This window comes from Arachis ipaensis, chromosome B03 (assembly GCF_000816755.2).
Source record: "Arachis ipaensis cultivar K30076 chromosome B03, Araip1.1, whole genome shotgun sequence".
In the NCBI taxonomy this organism is placed as follows: domain Eukaryota; kingdom Viridiplantae; phylum Streptophyta; class Magnoliopsida; order Fabales; family Fabaceae; genus Arachis; species Arachis ipaensis.
The window spans coordinates 101,566,369-101,587,546 of record NC_029787.2 but is presented as its reverse complement, the minus strand read 5'-3'; the positions used below and the strand labels follow the sequence as shown (position 1 = coordinate 101,587,546).

The following is a 21,178-nucleotide window of genomic DNA, read 5'->3' as shown; positions in this document are numbered from 1 at the left end:
TATATTTGGTTTGTTTGAAGACTCTTTTTACGGGTTCAAGAGGGAGTATTTTAAAGTGTATCCTGTTCGGAGGCACCATCCATTTTGGTTAGCCCTAGAGGGTGAACATCGGTTTGCGACATACTGGAATTTTGGGTCCAGAGCATCGTATCTGACGGGTGTTACTCACAAGATGCTTTCTTCTAAAAACAGAGACATTGCTGATGTCTTGTGGCCGATCTTTGGGGAGCGACCGTTGAATCTCCGGGACGTCATGGGTGACCCAGAGACATGTCAGACTTATATTGGTATGTGTTTTTGTTTCCTTTTGATATGTCCCTTCTTCCCGGGTTTAAGACTTATGCTTTCTTTTGCTTTTTCTTCTTTAGGCCCAGATGGCCAGTTAGTTGACCCAGTTGGCTAGGTTGAAGGCCGCTATAGCTCAGGAAGCGGGCTCGAATGCTTCTCCCTCGACTCATCAATCCCGTCCTTAGGCGGATTCCTAGACCGTTTCTCAAGAGATTGTCTCAGCTGGAGGTGGGGGTCCTGTTTTGCCTAGGCCGGTGATGTGAGTGGAAATCAGCCAATTAAGAAATTATAGTAAGAAATACGTTGCAAGTACAATTCTTAACCAGTAAAAATCTGCTTATCAATTTAGAAAGGGTTGTCACAAATTTCAGAATAAAATACTGGGAGTATGAATCCTAGGTCGTCTCCCAACGAGTTGACAAAAGAGTGCTATTTTATTAATCAGGGTTTTTCCGAGAAATTCTAAGAGTTGAATAACAGAAAAATAAAGGATTGTGAATTAAAGCAATGTAAATTAAAAGAGATTTATATAATCAAAATAAAAGCCTTGACCGGGGAAAGATTAATTGGAAGCTCTATCCTTGTTGGATTTTCTCAAGTATAATATTAAGAAGTTGTTGCTCTACTTAGTCATCCCTTACCTGATAAGGAAAAGTCAAGTAACTAACTAACCAACTATACCTCAGGTCCTAATCCTTTCCCCAAGGAAGGATTAGAGTTAGAGACTAGAGAGCCAGCCAACAACTTCTAATTAAAATTAACACTTGAGTATTCCAACTCAAGGTTCTCCTTTTAATCAACCCCCAAGTCAAGTTGGGAGTCTACTCCATTGACATGAATATAACGTTTACAAACATATATGAAGAAGACATGATAAATTAAATAAAAAAGAAATTGAAAATTAATTAAAAGTAAAAATAGTTCTTTGCATTAATAAATCCCAAAATGCAACATACGTATCTGAACAGCATTAATAAGTAATCAAAAGAGTAAAGGAATAAGAAAGCAAACTAGAATAATAGCAACCTCAACGGAGGTAGTGACTCTTCTCAAAATCCAAAGCAAAAGCATAAAACAATAAAACTAGAAATCTATGAATGTGTAGAAAACCTAGAGGAAGAGTGATTTCTCTCTAAGATTCCAATCTAAAACTAAAAACTATGCGAATGAGAATGTGTCTAGTGTCTTTGCTTGTCCCCTGGCTCTAGTCTGTGTTTCTGGGCCAAAAACTGGGTCCAAACTCGGCCCAAAATTGCCCCCAGCGTTTTCTGCAATTTCTGCAGGTAGCGCATGTCACGCATACGCGTCGTTTGGCGATTTTTCTTGTCACGCGTATGCGTCAGGCACGCACACGCGTCAGGAACACACACGCGTCGACGTGCGAACTCCAATTCACGCGCACGTGTGAGCCATGCATGCGCGTCGCTCCTCGCTGGTTGTCTCCTTTATTTCTTGTGCTCCTTCCATTTATGCAAGCTTCCTCTCCATCCTCTAAGCCATTCCTGTCCTATAAAGCCTGAAAACACTTAACACACAAATCACGGCATTGAATGGTATAAAGGAAAATAAAAAATATACAATTTAAAGGCTTAGAAAGCAAGTTTTCAATTACAGAATAAAGCTAGGAAGGAATTGTAATATCATGAAAATTGTATAAATAAGTGTGCAAAGACTTGATAAAAGCCACTCAAATCAGCACAAGATAAACCATAAAATAGTGGTTTATCAATCTCCCTACACTTAAATATTAGCATGTCCTCATGCTAAGCTCAAGGAGGCATAAAGAATGAATAGGGGAAAGTAGGACTCATGAGATGAAACCTATGAATGCAACTATATGTTGAGATGATTCTGTCTACTTAGTTAAAAGTAAATAAGTTCCTTCAGAAAAACATAAATCAGATTTCACTAATTCAAATCATAAAATAAAAGACAAGTAAACTTGTAAGAAGATAGCTCATGAAAGCAGGGAACATAGAATCAAGCATTGAACCCTCACTGGTAGTGTATATGCTCTCTAATCGCTCAAGTGTCTAGGGTTAATCACTCTACTCTTCTCTAGTCATGCTTTCTAGAAATTGTTCTTCATCTAACCAATCAACAAAAATTTAGTATACCAATACAAACATCATGAGGTCTTTTCAGGGTTGTAATAGGGCTAAGGTAAGGGTGAGGATATATGTATGGCCAAGTGAGCTATAATATGAATCTTTGACTAACCTAGGCTTTCACCTAACACACACACATACTCTATGTAACTCTAAAATCATGCCTAGCTACCCATAATTCCCACTTTTGTATCACATACTTATGTATCAAATATTTCTTTAATTTTATCACATATGCATTGATCTTTTATTAAACTTAGTATTGAGGTAATTTTGTCCCCTTATTTAATTACTTATTTATTTATTTATTTGAATATTTTTTTGATTAAAAATATAAAAGTAAACATAACATATCAATGCACATGGATTTTTAATTTTTTTTTTCTGGTCTTACATGAGTAGGTACCCAAATTCCCAATATTTTGTCAATGAAACACTGTACACTTTCATCAACCCAAGTTTCCATAGTTCTCCACACTTAATTGACACATAATCTCTATCTTAAGCTAACCAAAGATTCATTTGGGGTAATTAATTATTTTTCCGCTTAAGGCTAGTGATGTGGTAAAATATAAAACAAATGGGGATTAAAAGGCTCAAGGTGGCTAACAAAGGTGATTGAAAGGGTAGGCTATTTGGGATAAGTGAGCTAATAACAAACGATGGCCTCAATCATATGCAAGTATGTGAATATACTAAACAATGGACATATAGAATGGAACAAAATATAGATTGCAATCATAGAGAAGAGAACACACAAGAATAAAATATTATGGTTAAATAATGTAACCATGTAATTAAGCTCAAATCTCACAGGTTGTGTGTTCTTAGCTATAATTCATGTTCCAATTTACAATCTTCAAACAAGACAAATTTTCAATTTAAATTAGTGAGATATTGTAAAATAGGGTCTTGAAAAGAAACTCATTACTTTAACCAAGCAAAACATACATGCAAACAATTATTATTATGCAATCTATCCTATCTAACAAAAGAAAAAGTCAAATGTTGGTGTTAAGAGAGAGAGAAGTTACCTCCGGAACTCAAGGATTGCCCTCCCTACACTTAAAGCTTGGCACGGTCCTCCGTGCCATCAGTAAGGAGCAAAGGAGGGCTGGAAGCGTCGCCTCCAGTGTCTGGTTTGCCTTGGCTGCCTGTGCTACTGGATGAAGGGGAGTCTGGGGTGTTCTTTGGTTCTGGAGGTGGGTGTGTACCAATTATGAGGTCCTTCAGGTAGGTGTATCGGTGCTTGTTACGGCGCTCCATTTGTTCCATTCGCCGGTCTTGTCGGTCGAACCCCTCTCTAGGTTTTAGGATTTCTCTTAGTTTTAGGTTTATTTCTTTTCAATCCCAGGTTCAGTGTTCCTTTAATTTAGTTTCTCTTCTACTTTTATTTATTCTAGCATTCTAGTTTATTTATTTTCCCAATTTGGTTTATGAACTCCATGTTAGATTTGATTTTACATTTAATGCAATTTGAGGTATTTTATATTTATGATTGCTTTCTTCTATTTGTGTCATTGATGCTTACAATTGGTTGTTTGGATTTATTATCACTTGATAGTTTTCTATGTTTTTATGTTATGCCTTCCAAGTGTTTGATAAAATGCTTGGGAGGGTTTTAAGTTAGATTTTTCTCCTCTTAGCTTTGGTTGAGTAATTAGAAACTCTTGAGTTGTCAAACTCCTTTGTTGATTGATAATTGAAAGTTGCTAATTGACTTGAATTCCACTAACTCTAGTCTTTCCTTGGGAGTTGACTAGGACTTAAGGATTCATATTGATTTATCCATTTGACTTACCTTTATAGTTAGAGGTTAACTAAGTGGGAGCAATGGACAATTGATATCACAATTGATAAGGATAGCTAGGATAGGACTTCTAATTCTCATACCCTGCCAAGAGCTTTCTTAATTATTAGTTTATTTTCTTGCCATTTACTTTCCTTGTTCCTTAATTCAAAAATCCAAAAAGATACAATCTCCTAACCAATAATAACTATACCTCCCTGCAATTCCTTGAGAGACGACCAGAGGTTTAAATACTTCGGTTATTATTTTTATTGGGTTTGCTTTATTGACAAACAAGTTTTTGTACGAAAAGATTATTGTTAGTTTAGAAACTATACTTGCAACGAGAACTTATTTGTGAATTCTTTACTAGCAAATATCCGTTCGTCAAAATGGCGCCGTTGCTGGGAAAAGATTAATTGGAAGTTCTATCCTTGTTGGATTTTCCCAAGTATAATATTAAGAGGTTGTTGCTCTACTTAGTCATCCCTTACCTGATAAGGGAAAGTCAAGTAACTAACTAACCAACTATACCTCAGGTCCTAATCCTCTCCCCAAGGAAGGATTAGAGTTAGAGACTAGAGAGCCAGCCAACAACTTCCAATTAAAATTAACACTTGAGTATTCCAACGCATTGTTTGGCGATTTTCCTTGTCACGCGTATACATCAGACACGCGCACGCATCGCTGTGCGAACTCCGATTCACGCGCACGCATGAGACATGCCTGCGCGTCGCTCCTCGCTGGTTGTCTCCTTTATTTCTTGTGCTCCTTCCATTTATGCAAGCTTTCTCTCCATCCTCTAAGTCATTCCTGCCCTATAAAGCCTGAAAACACTTAACACACAGATCACGACATCGAATGGTATAAAGGAGAATAAAAAATATATAATTTAAAGGCTTAGGAAGCAAGTTTTCAATTACAGAACAAAACTAAGAAGGAATTATAATATCATGCAAATTGTATAAATAAGTGTGCAAAGACTTGATAAAAGCCACTCAAATCAGCACAAGGTAAACCATAAAATAGTGATTTATCAGCTGGTCACTGCTGGGCCTGAGGAAGAGGTGGTCGTGGTTTCGGGAGCTGAGGTGGGTCGGAAGCGGAAAAGATTGGTGGAGGGCAGTAGTGGTGAGAACTTGGAGGAGGAGGGACCGGTCCCGTCAATGATGGATTGAAGTTTTGATGCTCCGGCATTTATTGACCACTACCTTCCCCTGGGCACCGAGGAGTATTTCTACGACTGTGACGTCACTGGTCAAGCGAGGTCGGCGTATTGGGCTTTTCTCCACACTACCGTTATCGTCTGCAAGGTAGAGCCGGTGCTAGCTCAAGTTGGTCTCTTAGACGGCAAGCTTCGCCAATCTCAGGCGGAGGTCGAGAACTTGAAGGGGGAATTGGAGGTGGCAGAGACGGCTCAGATAAAGGTAGCGAAGGATGCCGAGAATGCTGGTTCTGAGCTTCTCCGTCTTTCCGAGGTTGAAACTTCTCTCCTCACTCAGCTTGCTATTGAGCGTAACCGCTCCTTCGATGCTGAGTCTAAGGCCGCCGTGCTGCTGTTTAAAGCGGAGGATTTGAGGGCTGAGGTGGCAAAGTTGAAGAGGGAGAAGGGGAAGCTACTGAAAGATGTTAAGGGCGCGATCTCGGCTGCCGAGGAGACTATGAGGGCCCAAGCCCTGGTCCTTGCTCCGAGTGTGGATGTCTCCGGAATGGTGGCATTCAAGACCATCAAGGATGGCCAAATCATAGATTTAGAGTGAAATTTCTCTTGTAATATGTCTAAGTTTGTAGGTCGTTTCTCGGCATAACACTTTGTTTTGTAAGCCATTTGTGACTTTGTTTATTGTTACGGGGCCGTTTGGGCCATTTTACTCGTGTTGTTATGAATATCCTAAGGTCTCTTGGTAGACCGTTTCCAAGTAGTGGGCCTTTCGGTGGGCCATGTTAGTTTTTATTTATGTCGTGGATATCTGTGTTTTTTTTTTTTTTTTCCTGCTAGTTATTAGCATGACATTAGACAATGCTTTTTAGAAGAGTAATCTTGGCAAACTTGTTTACATGCCAACCAGACATTTAAAGATTGGGCCTCGTTAAAACCTCCCGATGCTGGTAAGAAAGAGTACCCGATAAAAAATGTGCACTAACATAGTAAGTGAATTAAAATAAAAAAAATTAAAAAAAAAAGAAAGAAAGAGTGAGTACAAGTGAGTCTGAACGGCCTCGATCTTGTTGTTTGGGAGGGTGTTCCAGGATCTCAGGTGCTCGGTCCCATCTAATCTTTTAAGCTTGTAAGCTCTTTTACCGATTACCATCTTGATTCAGTAGGGGTCCTCCCAGTTGGTCGTGAGCTTTCCTTCTCTAGGAGTGAGAGACTGATGTCGTTTTGTCGTAAGATGAGGTTTCCTGGTCTGAAGTCCCGCCATACCATGCTGAGATTGTGCCTTCGGCTTATTCTTTGTTTCAAGGCTAGATCCAGTAGGTGTACTATGCTCATGACTTCGTCCTATGAGGTCCCGCTCTGCCTCTTCATTGTTTCCTCCTACGTTTCTCCGTTGGCTGGGGTCCCCGATTTTCACCGGGATAATGGCCTCTAGGCTGTACGTTAGCCGAAAGACAGTTTCCCCGGTTGAATTTTGGGGGAGGTTCGATACGACTAGAGGATGGATCCGCGTTCATCGGCTCAAAGTCCTTTGGCCTCGTCGAGCCGCTTCTTCAGGCCTTTCACTATTATCTTGTTGGCTGATTCTACTTCCCTGTTTGTCTGTGGATGTTCTACCAAACTGAAACGTTTGGAGATGCTGAGTCCTTCTAGGAATTCTCAGAACCATTTATCCGCAAATTGGGTCCCGTTGTCTGAGATTACTGGTGTACGAATCCCCACACTTCGTACAGCTGAACCAGCAAGTGCACTGGATCATCCAAGTAATACCTGAGCGAGTCAGGGTCGATTCCACAAGGATTGTGGTTTGAAGCTAGCTATGGTTATCTTGCATATTTTAGTCAGGCGGATAAAAGAGTTATTGCTTTGAATTTGGTTAAAAGCATAAAAGGAATGAAAAAGGGTAATCAAAACTCAAAAGTCGTGTAAACTATGATAAGAAGGTGGTTAAGGCTTGGAGATGCTTTGTCCTTCTAGATTAACTCTGGTATTACTGTCTTCTTCAATTGTGAATGATTTCTTCTATGGCAGGCTGTATGTGATTGATGCTGGTTTGAGCAGCCACCAATACTCCTCCAGATATGAACCCCAGTGTTAGTGCGGATCCATTCTGATTGAGGGTGAAGTTTCTGCAGTTCATTCTCTTTGGTGATCCTACTCAAAACGCCACAGACAAGGTCGAATCTTCCAGATCAGAGGATGTTGCGCCTTGGTTCTAGCCTCTACCACAAAAATCCTAATCTCCCCATACCTCGGCTGAACTGGTGTCTCGAGAAGTCCCCAACGAAGTCGTGGATTAGCCGTCTAAGAGATGTATAGTCAAGCTGGCAGTTCAACTCTTTCCACTTAAGTATTCACACGAACCCAAGAAGAACACGGGGGGGGGAGTTGTCTGGCATATGATCTTAGTATGAAGAACGAAGATGATTGTCACGGGTCATCCCGTTCATCATGTTGAAGAACAAAAATACATCTTAGAATTAAATCAAACACGGATTGAAAAGAAATATTAATATTTTTATTAATTCATAAAACTCAGTAGGGCTCCTCCCCTCAACCTAGGAGGTTTAGAAATTCATACTGATAAAAAGCACAATGATAAACAAAAATATGGCATAGAGGTCCATATGATTTTGTAAAGTATACCCTAAATACTTAACTAATGACTAAGGATTACACAAGAAGGGTGAAACAGTCTTTTTAGTGCTAAAATCTACTTCTAGGGCCCACTTGGTGAGTGTTTGGGCTGAGCTTTGATGAGATCCATGTGCTAGGAGGCCTCTAGGGTGTTGAACGCTGGCTAGGGTGTCCTCTTTGGGTGTTTGAATGCTGGGCTCCTCCTTTGGGCGCTGGACGCCTGGACTGGGGCAGGAGGCTGGCGTTGGACGCCAGTTTTAGGCCTTCTATTCTAAAGCAAAGTATAGACTATTATACATACTGGAAAGCTCTGAAAGTCAGCTTTTCATAACCGTTAAGAACGCTCCATTTGGAGGCCAAAGTTTTGTCTCTGATATGGTGGCCGCAGCATCCTTTGTGGATTTCACAGAGTATGTTGTCCGTGTCACCGGGTTCTATACATTTAAGGAGGGGCTGCGAGATTCCACGCTAGTATAATTGTCCCGCTATTATGGTGCAGTTTGCGGCTTTCCGCTTCAAGCATTTTGCCTCCTTGGAATATTTGGGTAATGTCCCGTTTGTGTGGTATTGGAGAATTGGGAAGGTCCAAGAGTGTTGGCTCACGACCGGGAGGTCGACCGAGATCGTGACTGAGACGGACAGTGTTTTGATAACCTCTTGAATTAGTGACCGGTCTCCCGGGACTGGTTTGGTGCTTGCCAGCTTTGAGAGTAAGTTTGCGCTTGCATTTTGTTTCTTGGAAATGTGTTAAACGGTTACTCCGTCGAACTTGGCCGTCAGTTCTTTGACTTTGGCTAGGTATTGCTGTAGCAGAGGGTCTCATGTTTGGTAGCCTCCATTGATTTGGGAGCTAACCACCTCGGAGTCGTTGCAGACTTCTAACACTCTTGTGTCGCTTCTCTAGCTAATGCTAGTTTGGCTAGGAGGGCTTCATATTCGGCTTGATTATTGGATATCAGAAACGTGTATCGAATGGATTGTTCGATAGCAATTCCGTTCTTATTTTCTAGTATTATTCCTGCTCCTCTCGAACTGGTGTTTGACAAGCCGTTAACATAGAGTTTCCAAGTTTTTGCGGGCTTGTTTCCCAAGGTCATTTTGACTATGAAGTCTGCCATAGCCTGGTCCTTAATGGCATTTCTAGACTCGAATCTTATTTGATATTGTGATAATTCGACGGACCATGCAAGCATCCTTCTTACAAGGTCCACCTTCTGGAGCACTTGCTTAACTTCTTGGTCGGTTTGGACCGTAATAGGGTGGGCCTAGAAGTATTGTCGGAGTCGTCGGGAGGCCATAATAAATGCGAAGGCGAGTTTTTCAAGTCGATAATAGCGTGTCTCCGGACTCTGGAAGACTTTACTTATGAAGTATATAGGACTTTGTACTTTTTGCTCGTCCTCTCGGACGAGCACTGTGGCTAGTGCTTCCTCCGTTATGGACAGGTAGACGTACAACGTCTCTCCCCATTTTGGGCTTGGAGAGTATGGGGGTTTTTGCCAACACTTTTTTAATGTATTGGTAGGCTTCCTCACATTCGAATTCCCATTTAAAATTTATATCCTTTTTCATGAGTTTAAAGAAAGGGGTAGCCTTCTGGGCCGAGGTTCCGAGGAAGCGAGAAAGGGAGGCTAATCGGCCGGTCAGCCTTTGGACGTGCTTGAAACTTGCTGGGCTATTCATCTCAAGAATGGCCTTGCATTTTTTCGGGTTTGCCTCTACCTCTTGTTGAGTGATCATGAAGCCAAAGAACTTCCCAGCTTTCATACCGAAAATGCACTTTGTCCGGTTAAGGCGCATTCGGTGCTTCCTTAAGGTATCTAGTACGAGTTTGAGGTTGTTGATGAGCTCCTTGCCGGTTTGGATTTTGGCAAGCATGTCATCGATGTAGACCTCTAGCTTGGTTCTAGAAAGGTCTCTAAAGATTTTGGTGACGAGCCTCTGTAGATGGCCCTGACATTTTTAACCCGAACGGCATGACCGTATAGCAGTATGTACCGTTGGGGGTTACAAAGGCAATTTTTTCCTCATCAGGCCGGTGCATGGGTATTTGATTGTACCTAGAGTAGGCATCCATGAAGCTGAGGTATTGATGTCTTGATGCGGAATCAACTAGTCCATCAATGTTTGGTAGGGGAAAGATATCTTTGGGACAGAATTTGTTCAAGTTTGTATAATCGACGCATATTCGCCACTTGCCGTTTTCCTTCTTGACTAGTATGACGTTGGCCAACCAAGTCGTGTAAGGGAGTTCCCAGATAAAGCCTGCTTCGAGCAGGGCTTTAACTTGTTTTCTGACTTCAAATGCTTGGTCGGGTGACATCTTCCTTCTTCTCTAAGCCACTGGTTTGGCTTTTGGATCTACGACCAAACGATAGGACATCAGATTAGGCTCTATGCCGAGCATGTTGGCTGGGGTGAATGTGAATAGGTTCTTGTTTCATTTTAGGAGCTTAACCAAGTCACCTTTCAGGTCGGAGGATAGGTTCTTGTTGATGAATGTGAATCCCTCCTTGGTCTGCCCTATCTATAGTTTTTCCATGTTTCCTTCGGGTTCTGGCCAGGGCTAACCATTTTGGCATGCATCAAGGTCAGCGAGAAAGATGCCTGCCGTGTCTCGGGATCTCTTGCAGAAGGCTAGGCTGGTGTTGTCGCATTCCACCGCAATTTCTTAGTCCCCATGTATTGTTCCGACATGATTAGGAACTTGGTAAAGATGATAGTAGATAAGTCGTTGATTGTCTTTCTTCTGAGGATGATGTTGTAGGCAGTGGAGTCCTTGAGGACCACAAAACTCGGATAGGATGGTCTTCTTCTGACTTCTAGTTCTGATGGTTAATGGTAGCATTATGGAACCGTCCGGTTTGATAAAGTTGTCTCCGAGTCCAATTACCCCTTTGTGGTGGGTTTCCAGGTTTTTGTTTTAGAGACTCAGCTTGTCAAAGGCTCCTCATAAGAGAATATTGGAATCATCCCCGGTGTCGACCAGTATTCTTTTCACCAGTTCGGTTCCGACCTTATTGGCTGAGATGATGAACAGGGAGTCTTCCGCCGAGGTGCTGTGTTGGCAATCATCGATGGAGAATGTGATCGCCGTTGGAGCCGAGGAGATTTGCGCTTAATTTCTTATGGCTAGGACTTTGATATCCTTTTTTATTGATGACTTTGATTTTTTTGGTATGTCCTTTCCGGTGATGACGTTTACGATTATGTGCGCTTGATTTTTGGACTTTCTTGGGGTGCCTGTTGTATCGTCCTTGGGTTGCGTCCTTCGTGTTCTGGTGATCTTTCATTTTCAACTTTCCTAGGTTCTCGGATGATTTTGATGAACTCGGAGAGTTTGCCATCTCGGATGGCTTGTTCGAGGGCGTCTTTCAAGTTGAAGTAGTCTCGGGTTTTATGTCCGTATCCTCGATGGTAATCGCAATATAAGCTCTTATTGCTGCCTATCTGTTTCTTCAGTTGTCATGCCTTCGGGAGGATACCTCGTTCCGCTACTTGGTGGTAGATTTCTGTGATGGAAGCGGGTAGGGGTTGTAGTTCATGAATTTTCCTACCCTCGGTGGTTGGTTTGGGGCAGTGGGTCTGGAGTGTTCCTTCGGGGTATCTTTTAGTGGTGGATTGCTATATGGTGTTATGTTACCGTGCTGCCGTTTATTGGCAGCCACGACTTGACTTACCTCTTCGTCGTTTATGTATTCTCTCACGACGCTTTTTTGTTTGGTGATTTGATTGAAGACTGAGTTTGATTGCGCATGTATAATGTAAGACTCAGAATTTTCGAAAAATCTTATTATGAGCTAATTTCAATTTATTTATTTATTAAAGACTTTATTTTCAAAAACTATTCTATTAAAAAAAACTAAACCAATTTTTTATAATTAAACTAGAAATTTTATTTAATTTTATGATTATTGAATAATTTTTTATATTTAAATTATAAAGTATAGTAGTTTTAAAAGAATAAGAATTTTATATGATCTAGTTTGAATAATTGAGACATTATTGACCCTCTGTCGTAAGATGTGACCGGGCTTGGGATTTTTCCATGGACATTATTGAGCTTGGGGATGCGTGCACAGAGGGACTGTCCATGGTTAGCTACCAGAATATGTCGGGTTGGCTATATAACCGACAGACGATATCATCAGCCATAGGGTAGGCATACATCATATGTATTTGTGTGTTTTGCTTGAGTGAGCATCATCTTGAGTGTGCATCATCTTTATTATTCTAATTTATGTATTGGTTGGATAGGAGTGAGCGAGGTAAGTTGGGTAGAAAGCCCTTATGCACGTTGGTGCGGAATTCAAAGTCTACAAACTAACCGGCAAGTACATTGGGTCGTACCAAGTAATACCTCAGGTGAGTGAGGGTCGATCCCACGAGGATTAATGGATCAAGCAACAATATTTAATTAATTATTCTAGTCAGACAATCAAAATTTAGGGTTTCAATAGCAAATAACATAAAAACAGAAAATTAAATAAGAATTTTCTTTTTGAACAAAATTTGAATTCTTTTCAACCTTACCGCAATTTCACTATATACCTCTAATTGACTAAATACCTAAGTTCCTTTTAAAATTTTGAGAAATTACTTTTGGTCCTTAGCCCAATTAAATTTCATCTTTCAAACTTCATATATTCTATCTTTACCTTAGAAATAGTTTTGATGTAAAACATTCGATTTTTCTTTTGACCCTATTACAATTCTATGCATGTCTTTGATTGATTATATACCTAAGCATTTTCTGAGATTCTTGAAGAAAATTTTGTTTCTATTCTAAATAACATTCATTTTAAAAATCTCACGTAACTTATTTCAACCTGAATATATTTCGAAGTAACGCAAACATCTATAATTTTGTTAATTTATTTAAAAGTTTATTTGATATATTTTATTTTTACAAGGTAAGATGATCTACCTCTTAATTTTATCTATTTCTTGTGAACATTTCATTTGATTGTGTTCCTAAACATCCTCTTGAATTTTGTAAACCACGTCCTTGACTTTGGTCATTCTCTTCTTGTGAATCTTGTACTTTGATTCAATTTGAATTCAATTCTAACAAAAGCAGAGTTTTCTTCTCATGACTCCATTGAAGTTCTTTAAACTCTCAATACGTCTGCCTCTTATTCATAAACTACTGCTTAAATCTTTAGGAGCGTCTATCCTTGTTATTATACTTCTCTTCATGAATCCTATACTCTTTGACATGACATTGAAATTGTTTTGGTACGACACTGATCCTTAAATCTTTGAAAATTTTAAGTGCTCCTTTTCGTTAGGCGGTATTGGCTTATGCGTACTAATCATGCCGTGTAATTTGATGTATCGTTTATCCTTTTCCTTTTCTTGAGATGTAATCTAAATTTTTTTGTTTCGCAATCTGTACCTTACGTATATCTTGATCTGCTTACACTTTTGACTATGTTAAGATTCTTGCAACACGGTTGTTGATCTTGTATTCCTCCACGAGCTATGAAACCCTTGTGGTAATCTGAAGTTGTTCTGCTGTGATGCGTCACTATTGTCTTTAATCATTCATTTTCTATAAAATCTCATACTTTTTTGATTCATTTTGAATCTGTTTCAAACTAATGCGTTGTTTTTCTTCTTATTGATCCTATCGAATTTCTCTGATTCAAGAGTTATCTTTGAAGTTGCCAATTGATTTCTTTCCAGCACTTTTCATTGCTTGTACATCCTTATTTACCTGTAATTTCATTCATTATTTCAAATCCTTATGAGTAATGTCATTGTCATTTGACCTTCCTTTCTAAAATCTTATATCCTTCTAAGTAAACTCGATATTTGTTTTAGTGTCACGCACTACAAGAATTTGACAAATTAGCGACGAATTTTTGCGAGAAATATTTTTTGTCACTAATCTGTCACTAACTTGTGAGGAATTAGTGACGCACTAACGACAAAATTAATGAGCGGTCACAAAATACCCGAACTTGAGAAAAACGACTGATTAGCGAGAGATTTACGAGTAAGTTTGTTTCTCGCAGATTTACTTTTGTAGCTAAAAAAAGAGCGAGAAAAATTTTCTCGCTAATTTCTCGCAAATTAATTAGCGAGTGACAATATTCTAGCAAATCAGTCACTTAGGAGTTCAATCGAATAAAAGTAAAATAGCGAGGGATATTATTGTCACTATTCCGTCGCAAGTGTTTGCTATACAATTAGCGAGAAATAATTCACACACTAGTTTGTCGCTAAATAAACTTTGTGTGAAAAGGCTAATTAGTGAGGAACAATATCCCTAGCTAATCCGTCACAAAGACTTGAAATGCATTCTGCGATGGACAAATTCCTAGCTAATTTGTCGCTAAAGTTTTTATTTTTAGCGAGCAATTCGTTTCTCGCTAATTTGTCGCATAATATTGTAAAATTCAAAATTAGGGTAGCGACAGAAAATAGTCATCGCTAACTCATCGCAACGGATATATCATTCAGCTAGGGAAGTGTTCCTTGCTAATTAGTCGCTAAAGTGGAAATACGGATATTAAGCGCCTATGACCTAAGCAGCGAGAAATTTGCGACCGTTTAACAACTGACACACTTCGTTCGCTGATTTCAAGTCGCTGATTAGCGGGCGAAATACATTTGTCGCTAAGTTGTCGCAAGTTTAATTTAGCGAGCGACTTGGCAACTGCAATCTTGTCGCAAAGCAAAAGCTATATCCTAATATCAGTACGTATGAATTTATCATCGTACCGTAGCAAACACCTTAAAAAATTGATCAAAAATATAATTATCAGTTAATTTTTCTTTCTTCTTTTTACCGTTACCTTTTTATTTGGGCAAATGATCTTAATAAACCTAATGCATTTCAATATGTCCTGATTATCCCAAATCAAAAAATACAACGTCAAAGTCTCAAACCACGTTTTTATATAAATCGAATTGATTTAGCGAAACACATAGTAAATGATTCGATTTCCAAAATAAAAATTGAAACGAGTTAATTCGAATTACGTGAATGGTTGAAAAGTGAATAAATCGAATTTAGTGAATTCGATCTCTAACAACATTTAAATCAAATTAACAAGATTGGATTTAGGTAACGGATTTCATGCCCAACTAAATCGAAACCATTTGATTCGATTTGATGGTTTTGTAAATCGAATTTACTTATTTCGATTTACATGCATTTCTCGTCGTGCATAATTCGAATAAATTTGATGATTTTATTAAAATACTTTGCATAATTAATAATAATTTAAAAATTAAAAAAATTATTTTATTAAAGAATAATAACTAATGATGATTTAAGATATTAAATATAAAATAAAAAATATAGCAATTAAAATTATGCGAAAAAAATTTTTTAATTTAAATTTTTACATTTGCTTCAATTTAAATAAGATTGAGAAAATAAATAAATTTACAAAGATTTATAAAATTTTCATCTTAATTGTTACATATAATAACAACGTAATAATTTTTTCATGGACATTATTGAGCTTGGGGATGCGTGCACATAAAGACTGTCCACGGTTAGCTATCAGAACATGTCGAATTGGCTATATAATTGACAGATGATATCACAGTCATAGGACAAGCATACATTATATGTATTTGTATGTTTTGCTTGAGTGTGCATCATCTTGGTTTGTCTAAATGATTAACCGTGCTTACCTGCGATTTGTTTTACATGATGTATGTGTACTCTATCTGTGATTTTTTTTGTTTAATTTGTATGTGTATATTTATCTGAGAGACCCTCTTTGGTGGAGGCGTGATGAGGGTGGTTTCTGATATGTGATGACAAAGGTTGAGGCATGATGAATTAGGTGTTGCTTTATTATTCTAATTTATGTATTGGTTGCATAGGAGTGGGCGAGGTAAGTTGGGTAGAAAGCCCTTATGCACGTCCTTGGTCCTTTTTCATATCTTCAAACGAATCGCCTTACTGATTTGTAAACTAACGGAGTTTCTTTACACACAACTAGAAAATGAATTAATACAGACAGATTTACAGACAGATTTAGTCTTTATTACAGATGGATTTTTGGTTATCGACAAAATTACCGACAGATTTTGTCCCTCTGTAAAAGTCCCGTCGAAAATTATTTATCGACGGAGTTTTTTTTCGTCGGAAAATTACCAACGGATTTTTACCAGTTACCGACAGATTTTTCCTCTATAAATTCTCCATCCATTTCCCGAAGACGACGGATTTTCCGACGAATTTTCTGTCTATAATTACAGACGGATTTTCAGACGGATTTTCCATCTGTAATTTGAACTTTGAAAATTATCTCACACTCTGATTACAGACAGAAAATCCGTCTGTAAATCCGTCAGTAAGGTAAAATATAATTTTTTTAAAATTTTTCCATTGCAAAATAAACTTATTTTCATACAAAATAAATATAAATTTAATACAATTTTTTATCTAATTTGTATTTGAATATTTATATTATGTCAAAAAATAAACAAATTCATCGTATTATCAAATTAAAAGAAAAATACTATAAACAAACAAGTCAATATAATTTAAAACACAAACAAAATATATTGATACATCAACTATAATAAGTAACACCCATACATCAATAAAGTGTATTGATACATCAACTATAATTCAAAACAAATTCCATTGAAAAAAAGAAAACCTGTAAAATCTGTACCGTGACATACACTAAAGGTGTATAAAACAATCTGCTCTTGTAGCTAACCACTATCAAAATTGCCTAAATATAAACATAAACCTAGTCTAAAATTAAGGCCAAACCGAGTTAAAGTTCAATTTTTCTAAGATCCATTTAATGTTTTCTCTTTCTCCTGACGACTTGTTCTCTAAGACCTCTGGATTTTTTCTACGTGCCACAACAATTTTTGGAGGAGTGATAACCACTGCAGAAAGTATAGAAAAACAAATATATTGATGTTTATTAAATGATGACAAAAAATACTAAAAATTACTGTTTCGTAAGAGTTTTTCACTATCTCACACACACATATAATATATAATATATATATATATATATATATATATATATATATATTGTCTAGAATAACAAGAAACTGATTAACTACAATCAAAATCATGTATAATTGTGTCAAACTCATTCTTGTTGTTCCGTTGGTAATTGAAACAAGTTATCAGTGCAGTGATGCAAATCCTTAAAAAGATAGTTTGTTTCAAGGCTTGTGTTTTAGATGTTGGTATCTACTGTATATATATAACAAAACTGGAAAACCTGCATAGTGCAAAAATACTTAACCCATTTACAAAGCTCTCATCCTCCCTCTTTCTTGGCTATCCTACACTGTAAAAATGGAGTTACCGGAATCACTTGACTCAAGTTGCTTCAAAGCTTGATGCATTTTACCACTATTTGTGGGACCAACATGCAGGATAATCCTGCGATGTTTCTTTCTGGCCTGTGGATACCAAGTATGAGGGGAGCTAAAATAACCAAAAATCAATCATGAGGCTTCAGAACCATAAAATGATAAAATCAATATCAATGCCAGTGCAGCTTTTAACTTAATTATCAAATGACAAATAGCAATTAAGAATTTCAGTAACGAATACAAAAGAGCATTATCACAAACAGGTTCCGTGCAAAGTTCCAAAACTAATGTAAAGAGAGCAGATTGAAAAGCAATGCAATGTAAGCTTATGTCAAGTCAGTGAAATCATTTCTGATGGCACCATGAGTAGAGCAAGTCCCCTCAAACGATCTACAAGAACAAATAGCCACAAATAAAATAAAAATCGATTCAGTGAGAATAAACTCCAATGTCAGCAAATTAGTTGAAACAAACAAAAACCCATCAACAGTTCTTCACTTACTCCTCCACATTAGCAACTGTAACACCCTCCAAAACCTCCCTAACACTGAGCTTATGAGATGTGGAATCAGTATCTGAAGCAACTACACCACATTTAGCAACACTCTGAACCCTCTTTGTTACTGATGCTTCAGGGTCAGTGCCATCATCATCAATCTCACCCTCCTCCAACTCTCCTTCCTCTTTATCATCATCCACAATCACCACCTCGCTTGCATTCTCCTTAACACCAGCAGACCCAGAAGATGATTGATTGGAAGACATGGCAGCACTGGCATTAACATTTTCATTCGAATCAACTAAACAGATGCTATTTCATATATTCTTCCCTGGTGGATATTACTCTAAGACAAAAACAGAATCATAAGGTTTAAAGAACAAAACAAAAAAGGGGTTAACAAAGCAAGAAAGTGGTACCTATGTGACGTTAAGATGAGTAAGTTCAGTGCAGAATGAGTCAAACTTAAAGCTGATATCAAACTCTGAATTCTGAAATTCTATGTTTTGTTTCTGGTAACTGTCTCAAGAACAAAAATCAGAGATAAAAATCACCTATTGCTGTGAAACACCCAGCACAGCTTTCAGTAAGACCTGTTACATCAAAATGAATACACAATCATCAACAATTTCATTTCTATTCAAACACACTGAAAGATCAAATATCAAAGTTGATACCATATCCTTGTGATAATGTAGATCCACTAGTGGCCCTCATAAACTCCTCAACATGTCTAGGCAAAGGAGCAGCTCCTAATAACAAGATTTGAACTCGTCCACCTAATGCTTGTTTTGTCTACCAATTATTCAAACCAATAATGTATTAGCTTTTTAATTCAATCTTTCATGAGTTTTCTATCTTGCTAGTAAAGTATTGATTAAGTTTAAAGCATACCTTATCAAACACAAGCTTATCAAACAAAGGTGCTGCTTTGTATTGTGGAAGACCCTTCTCTAGATTTCTCAACTTGCTGTTGTTAGAGTCAAAATTAGTTTAAATATGAATTGGTAATTAAAACTGTCAAAGAGATTAATTAGTGATAAAAAATACTAGTTATATGCATAATGAAACAATGGTAGTTTGGAATATATATATTAACTAGTGATAAAACATACTAGTTATATGCATAATGAAACAATGTGGCAGGAACAGGTTGAATATGGTGGGAGGGATGAAACATGCTAAAATGGTAAAGAGTAGAGTTCTGAAACCAGATTGCTAATGGACACACACGTCAGAATGCCAATAATAAAACAATTTTGCTGCTTTTTTGCAACCAATTTTGCTATGCAATGAAACCATACACTTACCATCAAACTGCTCAAAGAGATCCTTGTTGTTCTTTGCCACATCTTCCTCTGCTGCAACACGAGCAGAATTGATCTCCATGTCATGTTGCTCATTGCTATTAAAAGCATTATTGTACACAAGTGATTGATATTGCATCAGTTGAGCACAAAAGTATTAGTTTAAGAGCGGATTACGACTGAATGAAGCACATTTTCAATATGCCTTGTTCCACCAAATTCATGGAGCTTAGCAAGAAGAGCATTGGTGTAGAGGGAAATTACAGTTGCAAGAATCAATAGACAACAGTTCCTTAATCAGATGTTGTGCTGCAGATTTGACTTGATATTCAACAACTATGTCAATCAACAATTATATAATAAAGTTACACACTAGTATCACATGAATCACACAAAATATTGCATTTGGGTCAAAAAAGCTTCCGATTGCATAAAAAATTCATCAAAATCAGAGTAAACCCATAGAATCACGAAGCACAAAAGCAGAGTATGATAAACCTAGCTAAAGCTGGCGCAGAAAAATTGAGCCCTAAGGTTTATCACGAAGAACAGAATCACAAAATCAGGATATATATACCTGAAATTCGAGATGGTTACGAGAAGAACCGAGAGAGCGAGTTGTTGAGATTAGATGGAAGAGGCGCCAGAGGGAGCAGATGCAATGAGAGTGGCGGCGGAGAGCTCTGCGATGATGGGAGTAGACGTGACGAGAGCGGCAACAGAGGGAGCTCGTGTGACGCAAGGGATGACAGAGAGAGATCGTGCGACGCCAGCGGCGGCGGAACCGGCAGCGGCGGAAGCAGCTCGTGCACGGAGAGAAGAAGCAACTGTACGACGAAGAGAGGAAGAAGCACATAAAGGTAGGTAGGAGTTGGCAGCTGTTTATTTGTGAATGGATTTCGGGAGAGAGGGGATACATTAGGTCAAAGTTAAAATTTTCAGACGGAAAATTTTAAATTATAGACGGATTTTTTGTCTGTAATAATTTAATAAAACGTAGCATTTTATCTATTTAATTACAAACAAATTTTCCGTCTGTAATCATTTTCCACGAAAAAAAATTAATTTTACCGACAGAATTATCGACGGATTCTGTTTTCCATCTGTAATTTATGCTAATTCATTTTTTTTGTTTTCCGACAAAAAAATTCCTCTGAAATTTTGTCTATATTTCTGTGGGATAAAATTCATCGGAAATATCCGTCTGTAATAACTAATTTTCTAGTAGTGATGACCTTTTAAAAATAAGTTTTTCCACAAAGCTTTTCTAAAAGGTTATTTCAAGAATAAACTGTTTTTATATTGAAATTAATTTTGTTTGCAAGTATTTCTTTGCTTTGACGGTATTTCTTTCCCTGCTGAGAACCTGTGAAGACAATATTCTCATTCCCTTACAGAATTTCTTTTTCAGTGACAGGTTCAGGAAGCTTTGCCTTGAAGTCACGATCGAACTACGGAGCTTTAAGTATATAAATGTTTTTATTTTCTGTATTTAGTTTAGTCTTAAATTTTATTTTTTCCTCGTCATTTATTATTTTGATTTTTAGAGGGGTAGGACCTATATTTGAGGAATTGTAAATATGTCTATGTATTTAATATTATGTGGATATAATTGTGTGATTAAGAGTTTTAAATGTAAAGACATTTTGCTTTTAAATTAAAAATTCAGTTTATATTCGTGAAGACTCAATATTAAATAAAAATAGTATCATATTAAAAAAGTAGAAATAAGTAACGCCTAAACTTGTACTGTGATCATGATATATTAAAAATAAGGGTGTTACACTATCTATTTTTTTTAAATATTTATAATTTAGATAATGACAATATTGATGGATATTTTATATATTTTATTGCGTTCAATCATTTTAATTTTGTATGTTTTGTTTCTATAAAATAAACTTTTAATTACTACTAATAATGTACAAAATTAATACGTTGAACACTCCTATAATAACCCCTTTAATTATGATCAAAAGTTATATTAGTTAATTTACTACATTTGAATTATTATTGACATGCTACCATTTTAATAATTTCTTAGTATTTATTATGTATGTATAATTTAAATGT

At 37.4% G+C, this 21,178-nt stretch overlaps 1 protein-coding gene across 6 annotated transcripts; it reads right to left on the bottom strand.

Annotated features, from left to right (window-relative positions):
• On the bottom strand, nt 16,874-19,987 carry LOC107630767 (long chain acyl-CoA synthetase 2-like). Of its 6 annotated transcripts, XM_021119147.1 has the most exons (7): nt 18,693-18,774; nt 18,476-18,593; nt 18,353-18,391; nt 17,802-18,144; nt 17,630-17,689; nt 17,183-17,411; nt 16,874-16,892 (listed from the first exon to the last, which is right to left on the bottom strand). In XM_021119147.1, the coding sequence occupies exons 4-6, from the start codon at nt 18,062-18,064 to the stop codon at nt 17,267-17,269; spliced, it is 468 nt and encodes a 155-aa protein (XP_020974806.1). In that variant the 5' UTR covers nt 18,065-18,144; nt 18,353-18,391; nt 18,476-18,593; nt 18,693-18,774; the 3' UTR covers nt 16,874-16,892; nt 17,183-17,266. The 6 variants fall into 6 exon arrangements, 3 of the variants coding, with proteins under 3 accessions (XP_020974806.1, XP_016189482.1, XP_020974807.1); XM_016333996.2 differs by lacking the exons at nt 18,353-18,391; nt 18,476-18,593; nt 18,693-18,774 and adding exons at nt 18,218-18,317; nt 19,109-19,215 and having other exon boundaries at nt 17,802-18,071; XR_002359587.1 differs by lacking the exons at nt 16,874-16,892; nt 17,183-17,411 and adding an exon at nt 19,683-19,987 and having other exon boundaries at nt 17,497-17,689; nt 17,802-18,071; nt 18,218-18,391; nt 18,693-18,768.

Excerpts from the sequence above, each read along its gene's own strand:
- LOC107630767 (XM_016333996.2), bottom strand. The coding sequence starts at position 18,064 with ATGTCTTCCAATCAATCATCTTCTGGGTCTGCTGGTGTTAAGGAGAAT. Across the intron at positions 17,690-17,801 it reads ACAGTTGCTAATGTGGAGGA|ATCGTTTGAGGGGACTTGCT; the intron begins GTAAGTGAAGAA and ends TTGTTCTTGTAG. Across the intron at positions 17,412-17,629 it reads AATGATTTCACTGACTTGAC|CTCCCCTCATACTTGGTATC; the intron begins ATAAGCTTACAT and ends TGGTTATTTTAG.